We start from the raw sequence: 16,738 nt of genomic DNA on the forward strand, positions 1-16,738 counted from the left end.
CGGTGGGGGGCCGGATAAATGGCCTCAGGGGGCCGCATGCGGCCCGCGGGCCGTAGTTTGGGGACGCCTGCCATAAACAATGGAAATAAACAGAAACTAGCTCTTTAAGAAACAGTCTACAGGGAGGCCTGGCTGCTGGTTAATCCTACCTGGTTTGGCTTCTGAAGCCATCAGTCAAGATGACATCATCATCGATCAGGTTTCTCAGGGCGGTGTGCATTTGCCAGGTGTGTAATGAGGAAAAGGAAGTCTCCGGAATCCTCCCCCGGCATCCCAGGAGGTGAAAGCTATGCACTGCACAGAGGCTGGGAAGGCTTTAATTAAATTCAACCACTGTGAGAAATACATCTACAGCTTCAGGGTGCCCCAGTGCTGCCCTCTCTGCCAGCAGGACCTGGGCTCGAGGAAGCTGGAGGAAGCACCTGTTAGCATCGCTAATCCATTTACTAATGGACATCAGGAAAAATGTTCATTCCTCCTCAGACCAACTCAGGGGACGTTTCTTAGGTACAGTGTTTTTTAAAGTGTTAAATTGCATTGTGCAAACTTGTCCTTCTGTTTTAGTCACTAAAACTTCCTTTCCTTAATATATAATGTGTGAGGTTTGGTGGACATTTTTTTTTTTTTTTTTTTGGTGCTTTGGCCTTAAATCCTGAGATGCAGGCCTACTGGCTTCATAAAAATAGATGGTGTGCCTGTGTGCCTACAGTGGTAAGTGCAAGAATATATGTGGAATATATGAAGAATAAACCTGCTCATACAATTTTCAGAGAGAAAAATATGTGCTCAGAGTCTAACTGGGAAAATGACCCAGCAGCTAATCTTATCTAAATAATACCTTACTGCCAGTTAAGTGGTGGTTTCAATGACAAACAGGTACAATGTACAGGGCCTGATAAACCAGCACTTACAGACTATTTTGTATGGAGGCAAGTTAAACTGAAGACTAGAACTGTTCTATTTCCATCATAGCCACCACCTGGCTTTAAGAACAAATTCAGTTCCCTCATGCTGAGACTGCTGGTACAAACGAAAAGAATGAATTCAGAAAGCAAAAGTAGAATTATACTTTTTTTTTTTTTTTTCTGAGACAGTTTCATTCTTGTTGCCCAGGCAGGCTGGGGGTGTAATGGCATGATCTTGGCTTACTGCAACCTCCGCCTCCTGGGTTCAAGTAATTCTCCTGCCTCAGCCTCCTGAGTAGCTGGGATTCACCACGCCTGGCTAATTTTTGTATTTTTAGTAGAGATGGGGTTTCACTATGTTAGCCAGGCTGGTCTCAAACACCTGACCTCAGGTGATCTGCTTGCTTCAGCCTCCCAGAGTGCTGGGATTACAGGCAGGAGCCACTGTGCCTGGCCAGGTTTGTATTTTACTGTCCCCATGGAGTTTACCAATAGGATTAGGATCAGCCCCATATAAGCCAGGCTGTAGAATATCATGGATCGTAGAATGTTGGTGTATGCTTTAGGAAGCATGTTTGGCTCCTGTGTATCATTAGTCTAATACTCCTTAGTCTACCCTCCTAACTCTCCTGTGCCCTCAAGAGTGCTGATTTTGAATAAGAAAATGGGAGTTGACTACTCACCTTCCTGCTTACTCTAACTTCCTCAAACAATTTCCTTTTGGTACCTATGAGGATGAAGTGAACCAAAGTATGTAAAAGATTTTGGTCATAATGTTAGGTGTTAAACAGACAGCATCCCTGGGCCTTGCCCAGGGAGGCAGCCAATGCAGAGAGGGCATTATAGGCTCTGGCATCATAAAGCCCCTGATTCCTAGCCTGGTTCTTCTAACCGGTTCCAGGAGTCTCTGGTTCCTTATCTGTAAAACAAAGATTAAAATTAAGATTGTTAGTCTTTTTTTTTTTGAGACAGGGTCTCACTCTGTTGCTCAGGCTGGAGTGCAGTGGTGCAATCTCTGCTCACTGCCACCTCTGCCTCCTGGGTTCAAGAGATTCTCATGTCTCAGCTACCCAAGTAGCTGGGATTACAGGTGCCCTCCACCACACTCAGCTAATTATTTTATTTTTCAGTAGAGATGAGGTATCGCCATGTTGTCTAGACTGGTCTTCAACTCCTGGCTTCATATGCCCACCTCAGCATCCCAGAGTGCTGGGATTACAGGCATGAGCCACTGTGCCCGGCCTAATTTTTAATCTTTTTTTTTTTTTTTTTTTTTTTTTGAGATGGAGTTTCGCTCTTGTTACCCAGGCTGGAGTGCAATGGCGCGATCTCGGCTCACCGCAACCTCTGCCTCCTGAGTTCAGGCAATTCTCCTGCCTCAGCCTCCTGAGTAGCTGGGATTATAGGCACGCGCCACCATGCCCATCTAATTTTTTGTATTTTTAGTAGAGACGGGGTTTCACCGTGTTGACCAGGATGGTCTCGATCTGTTGACCTCGTGATCCACCCGCCTCGGCCTCCCAAAGTGCTGGGATTACAGGCTTGAGCCACCGCGCCCGGCTAATTTTTAATCTTAAACACTAAATCTTTAATTTCAATAAAAATATTGAAAATGATGATTCTGTTACCTATTGTTTCTGTTTCCTGGGGGCAACTTCACAGCCCTGAACAGCAGGTATAGCTAGAACTGGGTTTGTTTCAAGAAAATGTTTTGCTGATAACAGGGAAGGCTATTTGAACTTAACTCAAATGGTAGGTGCATAGGAGGTTTAGCGATAGGGTATATAAGCCTGTCTCAAGCTTCAGTTTTGTTTCACCAACATGCTCCTTCCCATCCTATTCTTTTTATGTTCACTTCAGACCCTAACTACAAAGCCTGGCAGAAGCTTCATGTGAACTTATTTATTTATTTATTTATTTTTTGAGATGGAGTTTCGCTCGTTACCCAGGCTGGAGTGCAATGGCGCGATCTAGGCTCACTTCAACCTCTGCCTCCTGGGTTCAGGCGATTCTCCTGCCTCAGCCTCCTGAGTAGCTGGGATTACAGGCATGCGCCACTATGCCCAGCTAATTTTTTGTATTTTTAGTAGAGACGGGGTTTCACCATGTTGACCAGGATGGTCTCGATCTCTTGACCTCGTGATCCACCTTCCTCGGCCTCCCAAAGTGCTGGGATTACAGGCGTGAGCCACCGCGCCCGGCCTCATGTGAACCTAATCAGAATCATGAAGCCTAAACTGTTTTGGGGTTTTGTTTTTTTAGAGTCACAGTCTATGTTGCTGAGGCTGGAGTGCAGTGGTACAATCAAAGCTCACTGTAGCCTTGAACCCATGGACTCAAGTGATCCGCTCAGCCTCCCAAGTAGCTGGCACTACAGACAAGAACTACCATTTCTGGTTCTCCCCCCTACTTTTTTGAGAGTGTCTTACTCTGTTGCCTAGGTTGGAATGCAGTGGCACTTACTGCAATCTCTGCCTCACGAGTTCAAGCGATTCTCATGCCTCAGCCTCCCAAGTATGTAGCTGGGATGCATGCCCCACCATGCCCAGCTAATTTTTGTATTTTTAGTAGAAACAGGGTTTCACCATGTTGGCCAGGCTGGTCTCGAACTCCTGGCCTCAATGGATCCTCCCACCTTAAAAAGTCCCAAAGTGCTGGGATTACAGGCATGAGCCACTGCACCCAGCGGCTCTCCTCCTACTTATTTTCTTGGACTGTCTCTCGCTCTGTCACCCAGGGTGGAGTGCAGTGGTGCAATCTTGGCTTACTGCAAACTCCACCTCCCGGGTTCAAGTGATCCTTGTGCCTCAGCCTTCCGAGTAGCTGGGATCACAGGCACACACCAACATGCCTGGCTAATTTTTGTATTTTCAGTAGAAATGGGGTCTCACCATGTTGACCAGGATGGTCTCAAACTGCTGGCCTCAAGTGATCCGCTGCCTTGGCCTGCCAAAGTGCTAGGATTACAGGTTTGAGCCACTGTGCCTGGCCTCCTCCTACTTTAAATGTCAATTCTTCATGCCAAACACATGCAAACCAGAAAAAAACAAACCTTGTTTCTTTCAGGGAGTATGATGGAAGGTCTAATCTTCACGTTGGAATAACTAACACAAATGGTAAGTGTGGTTTCATAGCTTAAAACAAAACCCAATACCCAGTAAAAGGAAAGTTGTTATTTGTAGAGAGATTCGACTATGGCAGCATCTAATGGGTGTTCCATTGTTCACTGGGTTCTCGTACTCCACCATGAGGTGTGCACTGCCCCCAATGAGAAATATTGACTTTATGGCAAATTATTACTACTAACAATATGAAATATTTGAAAGCTCTTTAATATTAGTTTTCTCAGGCCAGGCGCGGTGGCTCAAGCTTGCAATCCCAGCACTTTGGGAGGCCGAGACGGGTGGATCACGAGGTCAAGAGATCGAGACCATCCTGGTCAACATGGTGAAACCTCGTCTCTACTAAAAGTACAGAAAACTAGCTGGGCATGGTGGCGCGTGCCTGTAATCCCAGCTACTCAGGAGGCTGAGGCAAGAGAATTGCCTGAACCCAGGAGGCGGAAGTTGCGGTGAGCCGAGATCGTGCCATTGCACTCCAGCCTGGGTAACAAGAGCGAAACTCAGTCTAAAAAAAAAAAAAAATTAGTTTTCTCAGTGAAGAGCCTCACAAACCTGTACATTTTTTATTAGTTTTTAAAAGAGGAAGAAATAGATGTCCAGTGAGGCTGAGTTGCCCAAGACCTCACATCTTGTATCCGAATCAGAATCTGGAAACAGGCCCTCTGATTTCCAATCCTTTCTATGCTCAGCCAACTACCACTGGGTCCCCACACTCCAGGGACTTCAGGAGTAAAGTAGGGTGTGATGGGACCTGCAGTGTTTTTGTTTTTTTAAAGAAAGTGAAGATTAAATAAAACAGTTCCTTTGGCCACCTATAGCTCTGAGGGCAGCGTGCAACTCTTCAGCCAGAAGCTTTCTTGTCTGCAGGAAAAGGGTCTGGGTGGAGCCACCTGCAGGATGTGTAGCCTGGGCATGGTGAAGTCTGATAACAGCCTTACACGATGAGCAAAGAGAAATTGACACTGCAATCAGAAACCCAGACCAGATCTGAACTCAGTTACCCACAAGAACAGTCATACTTACCACTCATCTTTATCAGGTGGTAATTTATTCCTGATTTAAGGAAACAAGATTGAACTATTGGTAAACAGAGAACTTCAACAAAAATATTGGAGATGATGATCCTGCTGACTATTACTACCTCTGCTTCCTGGGAGCAACTTCACAGCCCTGAACTGCAGGTAGAGCTAGAACTGGGGTTCTCTCAAGGAAATGCTTTGCTGATAACAGGGAAGGCTACATAAACCCCCGCCCTGACTCTAGGCAAATCTAAATCTTATTAGGTGGATGGAAGGAGATTCTAGAACCTCCCATCTAGGTTTATATTATGTAAAGTTACCACGTGGCTACTGTCATTTTCTGATGTCCCTTTTTCACAGAGGTGTGTGTTTCCTTGAGGCTCCACATGACTTTGGTTTTTGTTTGCAGGGGTTGTGTATAATTACAGTGCACACGGTGTCCGGCGAGATGGAGCAGGGTGGGAGCAGAGCATAAGCATCCCATTACTGCAGCCCAACATGTATGGAATGATGGAGCAATGGGACAAGTACCTGGAAGACTTCTCCACCTCGGGGGCCTGGTTGCCTCACAGGTACGTGGCTGCAAAGGGCGACCGTCGCTGGCACTCACATGTTATTCAAGTGGGATCTCCGTATGGCCTCAGCTCACAGAGGACTCAGCAGCATTTAGCTTCACGTTGAGTTCACATGGAGATATTAGCATCTCTAACAGAATTTAAACAGGTTGAACTGCCTTAGGTTTTCTGCAGGTGGGTCGGCATACACATATAACAAAATCATAGCACTGGAAGAGGTAAAAGGACTAGAACCTGTACTCAATTATTTTAGTTATGTGACAAGGTATTTTTTACATATATACAGCAAGTCACGATATTTCCCTAAAACAAAAATTTTAAAAACCAATGTTCAGGCCGGGCACAGTGGCTCATGCCTATAATCCCAACACTTTGGGAGGTTGAGGCAGGTGGATCACCTGCGGTCAGAAGTTTGAGACCAGCCTGGCCAACATGGTAAAACTCCATCTCTACTAAAAATACAAAAATTAGCCAGGCATGGTGGCAGACACCTGTAGTCCCTACTTGGGAGGCTACTTAGGAGGCTTAAGCAGGAGAATCACTTGAACCCAGGAGGTGGAGGTTGCAGTGAGCCAAGATCGCGCCATTGCACTCTGTCTGGCCAACAGTGAGGCTCCGACTCCAAAAAAGAAAAAAAAAACAAACCAAAAACAATGCTCAAAATGTAAAAATACTTAAGTTTCTATTTTGTAATTTTAGCAATTTCAACTTAATTTCTCAATTCCTCTCTCCCAACATTTCAGAAGATGTCTTTTTGTAGAGATGGGGTTTCATTATGGTGGCCTGGCCAGTGTCAAACTCCTGACCTCAAGTGATCCTCCCACCTTAGCCTCCCAAAGTGCTGGGATTATAGGTGTGAGCCTCTGTGCCTGGCCTGAATTGCACATTTTGAAGCTTCTTAACCACATGAGCCAGCACACTCAGAAGCTCTGCTCACTGAGGCACCCAATTTCCGTTAGGAAAGGCCTTTGTTATCTTCACGGCCTGTTCCTGAGCAGCCTTTTCCTCCCAATGCCTTTGTTCTCTTCAAGGTATGAAGAAGACCACTACAACTGCTACACTTACACACTCATGTTCATTAACTGCGTTCTGATGGCAGAAGGTAGAGAGCAACTGGATAAGAGTGAATTTACCGAGAAGTACGTGGTCCCTCGGACAAGGCTGGCATCCAAATACATCACACTTTACCGGGCAATAAAGGAGCATGGCTTCTATATCACTGACCGTCCCCAGCAGGAGGCACAAGCCCCTGAGGGCAGCGGTTTGTGCTGAGAGCTACGTAAGTGCAGTCCGGACAATGCGGGTAGGGAGTTTGCTACCTTTCATCAGTACTATGGATTTCTAAATGCACTTAACTGTGGTCAATAAAAACGTGTATGGGTTGGGCACTGTGTCTCACACCTGTAATCCCAGTACTTCGGGAGGCTGAGGCAGGCAGATCGTCTGAGGTCCGGAGTTCAAGACCAGCCTGGCCAAAACGGTGAAACCCCGTCTCTACTAAAAATATAAAAATTAGCCAGGCGTGGTGGCAGGTGCCTGTAATCCCCGCTACTTGGGAGGCTGAGGCACGAGAATCGCTTGAACCCAGGAGGCAGAGGTTGTAGTGAGCCAAGATCACAGCACTGCATTTCAGCCTGGGCGACAGAGCGAGATTCTATCTCAAGAAAAAAAAGTGCATAGTAAGCTCATGACAGTGAACCATAGTAAAACAAAACAAAACCAAAACCCCCCTCAGAATCTAAATCAGGAAATGGTTACTCCTTTTAAATGAGCTCTTCAGGGTCTATTTGCACAAATGGGCCTGGCAATGCCTCGCATCAGTAAAATTCCAGCCTGTGTCCTTTTCATTTGGCTTGACCCAACACATGGAAGTTCAAGAGTTGGGTTTGCCGCCACAAAATACTTCCTATGCCCACTGGAAAGGCAGAGTTCAGAAAGGACACAAAGAGAGGGTTATCTTCTTTCTCTGATACCTTCAGGAGGAGTCTGGGGAAACTGGGATCAGTAACTGTGGGGATTTTTAACAAGTATGTTGGAATTTGTGTACCGATAGAATCATCGAACTTCAAAAGGCCAACATGCAAAACATTCCTGAATTTCTCTTTGGAAACTTCTTCCAGAACTCACTTTTTGATGAAATGTGATGTACTACTTTACTTAATCTTATTCCCCAACCTTGGTACCAATTGATGTCTAATTTCCAAAAAACAAAAACCCATCTTTTTTTTTTTTTTTTTTTTTTGAGACGGAGTTTCGCTCTTGTTACCCAGGCTGGAGTGCAATGACGCGATCTCGGCTCACCGCAACCTCCGCCTCCTGGGTTCAGGCAATTCTCCTGCCTCAGCCTCCTGAGTAGCTGGGATTACAGGCACGCACCACCATGCCCAGCTAATTTTTTGTATTTTTAGTAGAGACGGGGTTTCACCATGTTGACCAGGATGGTCTCGATCTCTTGACCTCGTGATCCACCCGCCTCGGCCTCCCAAAGTGCTGGGATTACAGGCTTGAGCCACCGCGCCCGGCCAAAAACCCATCTTAAAGGCAACAATAACTGCCTTATGTTAAAATAACTTAGGGGGAAGCCATTACACCAAGATGGATCCAATATCCAGTTCCAAATTAAACTAAATGAAACTTAAGCTCAGCTAATCCTAAATAGCCAACTGAGCATCAGTTACACAATCAGATACTTGCCACTGGGATAACCTAAATAAGGCAACAGCTCAAACTTCAACCAACTTCTCGCCCATGCCTCCTCATATAGCCTCTAAAAGCCTCCCTTCACACTCTTCCCGGGAAGCCCCAACCACTTCAGTTGTGGTGCGGCTTGATTCCATGAATGGCTCTTTGCTCAAATAAACTCTTTAGATTCTAATGTGCTTTATCCTTTAACATTAGGAATAAAGATATTCAGAAAACTTGCTACAGATCCTTAAAGCTTGTTTCCTAAGAGGCATTCAGTCCACGTTTCAGCAGTTAACTTCAGTGGGAAAGAATGCATGGCACAGCAACATTGCATTTACAAGCTCAGGTACTTTCCTTTAAAGAAATACAAAACTGGGCCGGGCGCGGTGGCTCAAGCCTGTAATCCCAGCACTTTGGGAGGCCGAGGCGGGTGGATCACAAGGTCAAGAGATCGAGACCATCCTGGTCAATATAGTGAAACCCCGTCTCTACTAAAAATACAAAAAAAAAATTAGCTGGGCACGGTGGCGCGTGCCTGTAATCCCAGCTACTCCGGAGGCTGAGGCAGGAGAATTGCCTGAGCCCAGGAGGCGGAGGTTGCGATGAGCCGAGATCGCGCCATTGCACTCCAGCCTGGGTAACAAGAGCGAAACTCCGTCTCAAAAAAAAAAAAAAAAAAAAAAAAAAAAAAAAAAGAAATACAAAACTGCCGACCCAGAATTTGATACCATTTTAAGCAAAACTGTGACTGGTATTCCATGGTGTTCGAGAAGTCAACAAAACCCCAGACGGTAAAGATGAAAGAATTCCAATTTGCTTCCATTCTCTTCACATTTTATACTAGAATTCAGCTTCTCTAGTCTCTTTACCAATTATAACAGCAGCTGCATTTAATGAGTATTCATAAAGGACTCCACCCCAGAAGAAACACTTATTCTTCTTCCTTACCAATCCTCAAGACCATCCTCTGAGGTAGGTCCTAACATTATGCCTCTTTTACAATGAAAAGAGAAATTGAGGAAATTATTTGTCCAAAGTCATACAGTGGCAAAACTGGGGTTCAAACCAAGGCTTGACTGCAAAAGCTGTGCCCTTAACCCCTGGGCCACACTGCAGAGGTCAAGAGGACAACCCCCAGCAAATTGGAAGGGACCAAGTGTACCTAGTATGTGCAGAAACTAGGTCAATACCTTGCCATCATTAGAGAAGAAAAAGGAGAAAATAAGGATTTGTTTTTATCAACATTCAAACATGGAAAGGAGGTAAACAATAAAAGTCAGCTAAAATAAATAATATAAGGAATGCCTATTTTATGCTAATTTCCCTTAGGGGCTGCACCTCTGTTCTTTTTATTTTCTTGGAGACAGGGTCTTCCTCTGTTGCCTAGGCTGAAGTCCAGAGGCAGGACAATGGCTCACTGCAGCCTCAACTCCTTGGGTTCAGGCAATTCTCCTACCTCAGCCTTCCTGGTAGCTGGGACTACAGGTACATGCTATCACACCCAGTTAATTTTTAAAAAATTATTTGTAGAGACAGGGTCTCACTATGTTGCCCAGACTGGTCTCTAGTGATCCCCCCTACTTCAGCCTCTCAATGTGCTGGGATTCTCACCCCTTTTCAAGGAAAGCTTTAGATTTCCTATTTTAGGGGATGCTCTCCAATCTGGGGGTGACATTGGCAAAAGCTGGCCTCATACTTCTTCTGTCTCAATTTTCTGCAGGCCATGAATTCCCTCCTTTTTCATTTTGTTTGTTTGTTTTTTTTGTGTGTCAGTTTTGCTCTTGTGCCCAGGCTTGAGTGCAGTGGCATGATCTACACTCCACTCCCAGGGGCTGGCCCCATGCCTTCTAAGGATGACTGCCCAATTCTTGCCCCTAGGCTCCTCAGAAGACAGGATGGAGCTGATTTAGCTTGCTCCAAGACGGAGCAGCACCAGCACATAGGCCTTCAATAAATCTCTTGCCTCATTCCACATTTTGTGCACAATGTCTGTATTTGTCATCAGGTGGGTGGGCTGATCTTCAAAAAGCACATTTCTGTTCTCAACCCACATTTAGCTCTGAATATAAAGCAAACTGACATGGGTCTCCTCAGTCTCTTGCCAGTTTAGTGTAGAGTTGTTCCTTTCAGGAAGGGGACACTGTTATGCATCACGTTTTTTTTTGAGATTAGGTCTCACTCTGTCACCCAGGCTGGAGTGCAGTGGGGTGATCTTGGCTCACTGCAGCACCAACCTTCCAGGCTCAAGCAATCTTCCTGCCTCAGCTTCCCAAGTAGCTGAGACTACAAGTGCGTGCCACCATGCCTATTTATTTATTTATTTAGTAGAGACAGTTTCCCTATGTTGCTAAGGCTGGTCTCGAACTCCTGGGCTCAGGAGATCCTCTCGCCTCAGTCTCCTAAGGTGCTAGGATTATAGTGATTTTTGAGCTCTCCTTTACCCACGCAACACCACAATGAGGTAAACATCATTAGTCACATGCCAGACATAAGAAAACTGAGGTTAGCAAGGGCAAGTAGATTGCCCAAGGCGCACCACCACAGAGTTGAGATTTGAAGTTCCTTTCTAGAAGGTTCACTTCACTACTGTTTTCAGAATTATCTCTGGGGAATTAAAAGCCAAGTACCACACACTGCACCAAGGTTCTTACCCTTGCATCCATAGGTGGTCATCATAGAATCTTTCTGATGCTGCTTCCAAAATCACAGGCATAACCGGTAAGCAAGGGGGCCTCAGCCTGCACCCCACCCGAGGTGGAGGACTGTGTGGGAGCACAAAGCTGGCCCCGCCTGATGTGGTGGGTGACCTTCCTTGTTCACCACCACCACCAGACAACAGGGCTGTATTTCTGACTACATGTAATTTTTAGAATAGTGTATTTTCAGCTGAGATAGCAATCTCGGGTCAAGTCCTCCAAGTGCATGACTGGTAGTGACGCATGCCCACCATCTCTGAGCTTCAAACACCTCTCTGTGGGTCCCTCCTGAATTCACAAGGCTGCTGCCGGGATACACAGGCATCTGCCCCATCTCAACTCCCACTCTCCAAATGTTCTGAATGTTTGCTATCATGGTTTGCAAAATATTTTACCCCATATTGGCTATCCAAATTAAATATAACAAATATGTAAGGGCTTGCAGCAAAATTTTATTCAAGTAGTATCTGGACCAGATAAAAGGATGTAGCTCAGACTATCACCTTAGCTGATCACCCAACGTTTGTTTAGTGTGCGGTGTATTATCATATTGTCTTCCCCAGTTTACTATGTGAAAATGTCTCCAAAGGAAAAGGCCCATGAAACAAGGTAACTTTTCGAGGCCTAGGATGTCCCACTAGAAAAAAAAGGTGGGTGGGGGCTGAGCGCAGTGGCTCAAGCCTGTAATCCCAGCACTTTAGGAAGCCCAGGCGCACGGATCACCTGAGGTCAGGAGTTCAAGACCAGCCTGGCCAACATGGTAAAACCCCATCTTACTGAAAATTCAAAGATTAGCCAGCCATGGTGGCACATGCCTGTAATCCAAGCTACTTGGGAGGCTGAGGCAGAAGCAGCACTGGAACCTGGGAGGCAGAGGTTGCAGTGAGCCGAGATGATACCACTGCACTCCAGCCTGCCTGGACAACAGAGTGAGACTCATCTCACCAAAAAAAAAAAAAAAAAAAAAAAAAAAGAAAAAAAAAAAGGAAGTAATAAAGTTTACTGAGAAGGGTAGACACTGAAGATAAAATCCTTGCCCAGCATGTGTCCACCATTTGTGTGTCTAATGTTTTGCGCTGGGTGACAAGACTTGTGGAAATACTGTTGGTTCCAGAATGGCGTTCTTGAGCATGGTGTACTAAAGCTAGTGAAATTCTTGTGCTAAGGATGCCTGGCCAGTCGGCCTGATGCCACTGAGACAAAGCTGATGCGGCAGAAGGCTCTGAACACCACTGGAGAGCTGAAAAAGTGGTGGAGGAGAGATGATTTGGGGAAGGATTCTAGCTAATTTAAAAGCAAGTCTGGAAAGGTCAAGAGATAACCACCTAAACCTGATCATTTTGACGAGTATGAGCAAAGCAATTGCTACTCTAGGTGAGGCTGTACCATCTCCACAGTGAACTACGGGAAAACTCCTGCAGGTGGTTTTAACCACAGAGCAAATTTCTAATCTTGATGAACCTGTTTTTGGCTTGAAACAAAAAGAAATGCTATCTTGTACATTTCAGAAGAAAACATGTCAGGACATAAAACCTCCAAAGATAGGTGAATACTGCTGTTAACTGGAAATTGTGACAGTAATGTTAAATGAAACCCTTGCTAATGTATCATTCCAGAACCCAGGGGCCCCTGGGTGATGCTGAAGACTGCTCAGCCTGCTCTATGGTGTCCAAATTGTATACATGAAGAAAAGTCTTTCATAAAGACTTCCTTGACTAAAGATGATCCTTCTGGGGGAGGAAGGCAGCAAATCACACTGCCACGTGTGTACTTATGCAACAATCTTGCATGTTCTTCACATGTACCTCAAAACCTAAAATGCAATAATAATAAAAAGATGATCCTTCTGGACATTCTTCTAGAGATTTCAGTTGCAAATAATATTGGTATGGTCTTTTGGCTTTTCAATACCACATCACTGCAACCTGCATGCCCAGGAGTCACCACAACCTTCGGGGCATATTAGTTGATGATAAAGTATCTGATGTAGGTTGCTGATATTTAATGGAAGAATTTTTGTTTGTTTACCATAAAGAAGTGTCACCACAAATATGAATGAAATAAGGAAGAAAAGGCCCCTGATATTTTTTTGCTGACTATCAAGGTTTTGTGAAAATGACTCAAAGCAAAAAATCTTTGGCCTCACGGTAAGCAAGATAGACAGTAAAAATGTTGAACTACGGCATCACTAATGAGGAGCTGCACAGACACTCTTTCTGCTAAGAAACACTTCCAACTGATGGTTCCTTCTGGTTTAAGGCAGGGGAGGAAGGAGGTCCATAATTTGAACAAAATTTTAACTCCCCCCACCCTTGCTCCTAGAACTAAGAACACCTTTTAAAATATATTTATTTTTGAGACAGAGCCTCACTCTGTCGCTCAGAATGGAGCACACTGGCATGATCATGGCTCACTGGAACCTCTAATTCCTGGTCTCATGTGATCCTCTCAGCTCAGCCTCCTGAGTACCAGGTATTACAAGTCCATGTCACCACACCTTTCGATGCCTTTAAAATCTAGATCATGCAGAAAGAATGAGTTTGTTGTAAAGAGAGCAGGATCGTGGCATGAACAGAAGCACTAAATTAAAAATAACTTCAAGCAGAATCTTACGTTGCCAGGATTTCTAAAACCACAGGTCAAGGGAATGCGAACAGATGCCCATTTTGCTTTTTTCCATCTCATAGCTTCCAAAGATGGTTCCATCCACTTCTGAAGTCTTGAATGCTAAGAAGACTATCCACCAGTTTCTGGAATTTAGACACTGAATAAATCTCAGACATCTGTCTCTCTCAGGCCTTCACTGGCTCACTCCAGCTCTCGTCCCTCTACCACCAAAGAGTAACTATCCCCACTTCCATTTTCCATTCCCCTCCACCTTTTTTTTTTTTTTTTTTGAGACAGGGCCTTGCTCTATCACTCAGGCTGGACTGTGGTAGCACGACCTCTGCTCGCTGCAGCCTCTGCCTCCTGGGCTCAACTGATCCTCCCACCTTAGCCTCCTGAGTAGCTGGGATTACAGGCATGTGCTACGACGCTCAGCTAATTTTTGTTGGTAGAGAGGTTTTATCATGTTGCCCAGGCTGGTCTTGAACTCCTAGGCTCAAGCGATCTGTGCACCTGGGCCTCCTACAGCCTCCCAAGTGCTGGGATTATAGGTATGAGTCACTGTGCCCAGCCACCCATTTCCTTCCTCTTGCCATCAAATGCCCTTAGGTAACTTAAGTCTTCATGACTTTCTCACCAATTAAAAAAAGGCTTTATTACATTTTGCTAAGTGTAAACTGCTTTCATTATGTCTTCAAACATTATTTAACCACTCATTTTTATAACAAGTTCAGTGAAGATATTATCTAATATTGTACAACATTGTTGTGTTCTATACATAAACATGCCTAGCATTGAGTTCATTTGAGAATTACATAATCAGGTAACTGATGTCTTAAAGGCTTTGTGATAAAGAAATCCTTGGTAGGTACTGAAGGGACTTTTCAGTGTTTTGAGCTATTGGTTAAAGTTCTTGGATAAGCTGAGACACATAACTATTCTTTCCATTTAAAATAATGGACATGGATCCATGTAATTACTAAATCTGCTAATATTCTTTCAAGAACAGCTTAGATGTAGTTAACAACGGATGCCTGTGTATGAAAGTGCTTCATAAACTATACTGTATAAATGTAAACTACCACCATTTTCAGGTAAAATCAGAGAACAAATGTCCCTGTTGTTGGAAGAGTTCTCAGTACTCATCTAGTCCAACCTCCTCAGTGACCGGATGAGGGCACCGACTGAGGCCAGAGGCACGAGGCTCAGGGTTGGAGAGTTAGAGGCCATCGCAAGGACAGAACCTGCAGTCCCAGCACAGGGATCCTTCTCCTCCCCTGTGTAATTTATCTTGAAAAACACTGATAGTTTTCTGGCGCTGGGAGCACCATGCCCTTTAAAGCTTACAAATCAATGGATGATTACAGTAAACTTTTTACCTAGCCCTCAATAAATAGTTGTTGGTGAAATTAGAAATTTGAATTTCTAATTTCAAAGGTTGAATTGTTAAAGTTCGTCTTGGTCACTCCTCTCTCGTGAAGAAACCCATCGACTCAGAATCACCTCCTGCAACCAATCAAAATAAAAGACAATTTCTTAAAACGGAAATGGAAGACCATTCTGGGTAGTTGATACCACAGCTACATTTCACAAACACTTGTCTAGATAATGATGATACTGTTCCCATCTTTGTAACAGAAACATCTGGAAAAAATGAATGTAACAATATAAACCTTACGAGCAAATAGCATCCACTTTCACCAGGCAGATTTTAAAAGCTAAGCTTGCCTTTGCTGTGGTGTTCTACCAGCACATTTCAGGAACAGGTGGGCTGGATAAAAGACAGGATTTTACATTAGAGCTAGGTCTGTGATGGCGTTGCTGTAACTGGGCCAGCTACTGAGAAGGGAGAAATGAGGTTGAACAGCATTTTATGAAAAACTAGCCTAGTGGAGATAAGTGGGACCAACTGAAGGGAGGAGGTGCTGGCGCCTTGGAGACCGACCGGCAGGTCTGCAGGGGGCAGGGTGGTGTGAAAAGAAGAAAGGGTGACGTGTACAAGAGAGGATGACAACAATGACATACTTGACGTGGGGAGGAGCTAATAGCAATGTTAAGGCTCTACACACAGAAGGAGGGAATGCAGAAACATGGACACACTAGACAACTCAGCAAGACCAGAGAGAAACCAGCCAAGACAACAGGAGGTGCCTTAGTTCAATACAGAAGCCCCGAAGTAGAAGTGAGTCAACAGGGATACCTCCGGTCTCTGGGAATGAGACCTGTGAAAGGTCCTGGCCTGACCAGGAGGTCACAGGCTATCTGTGAGAGAGCAGTTTCAGCTGAGTGATGAGGACATCATAGGTAAAGAAGTGGGGAATTAAGGAATAGTGGAAGTCAGCATAGATTTTGTGTCCAATGGGTTCAGTGGGGAAAAGGTGACAGACTTAAAGAGCCTAAGAAGGCTCTCTATTACCAAGGCAAGACTATATTCATTTATTTGCTTGGGACCACATGTTCCAGTACACCATGATGCATAGAATCTTTGGGATGACACTGATTTCTCTGTTTACCCACCTGAACTTTAATTCTTTTCATACATTCTGGTGACTCCATTTCCTTGTCAGTCATAGTAGAGGGTTTAATCAAATAGCACAGCATAAGTTCCTATTGAGAAATGAAAAACCACTTCTGTATCCTACAAAATAATAGTAAAAATGTGGGTACATCAGCAGGAAATGCAGGTAGTCTCCAGACCTTCTCACTGTGCACTCCTGGAATCACCAAAAGTGAAAACTCACAGAGCACATCAGTGTCCTCCTGGGGACATCATAATTGGGATTTAGATTTTGACTAGGTACCTGCCATTTAGCAATCGCCAAACATGGCAAGAGGTAGAAGCAGATTCATCTATCATAAACACAGCATTAAGAATACAAAATATAGTAAGTTCTCACTTAAGGTCCTTGATAGGTTCTTGGAAACTGACTTTAAGCAAAACGATGTTGATATGGGTTGGCTGTGCCTCCACCCAAATCTCATCCTGAACTGTAGTTCCCACAATGCCCATGTGTCATTGGACGGACCTTGTGGAAAGTGATTAGATTATGGGGGCAGTCCCCATGCTGTTCTGGTGATAGTGAGTTCTCACGAGATCTGATGGTTTTATAAGGGGCTTCCTCCTTCACT

General features: G+C 44.7%; 2 protein-coding genes across 10 annotated transcripts in view; one reads left to right on the forward strand and one right to left on the reverse strand.

Annotated features, from left to right (window-relative positions):
• The first annotated feature begins 289 nt into the window (after positions 1 to 289).
• On the forward strand, positions 290 to 8,047 carry MKRN2OS (MKRN2 opposite strand). 2 transcript variants are annotated; one of them, XM_003927047.4, is made up of 4 exons: positions 290 to 507; positions 3,972 to 4,021; positions 5,456 to 5,618; positions 6,653 to 8,047. In XM_003927047.4, exons 1-4 carry the CDS (start codon positions 290 to 292, stop codon positions 6,891 to 6,893), a joined length of 672 nt encoding a protein of 223 aa, XP_003927096.1. In that variant the 3' UTR covers positions 6,894 to 8,047. The 2 variants fall into 2 exon arrangements, with proteins under 2 accessions (XP_003927096.1, XP_039334888.1); XM_039478954.2 differs by lacking the exon at positions 3,972 to 4,021 and having other exon boundaries at positions 450 to 507.
• The window catches only part of TSEN2 (tRNA splicing endonuclease subunit 2), a 66,679-nt gene continuing 50,439 nt past the window's right edge, over positions 499 to 16,738 (reverse strand). For 2 of the 8 annotated variants that reach the window (XM_039478951.2, XM_039478952.2), the window contains exon 11: positions 8,983 to 16,216. In XM_039478951.2, coding sequence (XP_039334885.1) covers positions 16,046 to 16,216 — 171 coding nt within the window. In that variant the 3' untranslated portion in view covers positions 8,983 to 16,045. Of the gene's footprint in view, positions 1,825 to 5,577; positions 5,752 to 8,982; positions 16,248 to 16,738 lie in introns of those variants that run through there. The other 6 variants (XR_012518878.1, XR_012518879.1, XM_074404771.1 and 3 more) reach the window with 6 other exon arrangements.

This window comes from Saimiri boliviensis, chromosome 8 (genome assembly GCF_048565385.1).
Source record: "Saimiri boliviensis isolate mSaiBol1 chromosome 8, mSaiBol1.pri, whole genome shotgun sequence".
Classification (NCBI taxonomy): domain Eukaryota; kingdom Metazoa; phylum Chordata; class Mammalia; order Primates; family Cebidae; genus Saimiri; species Saimiri boliviensis.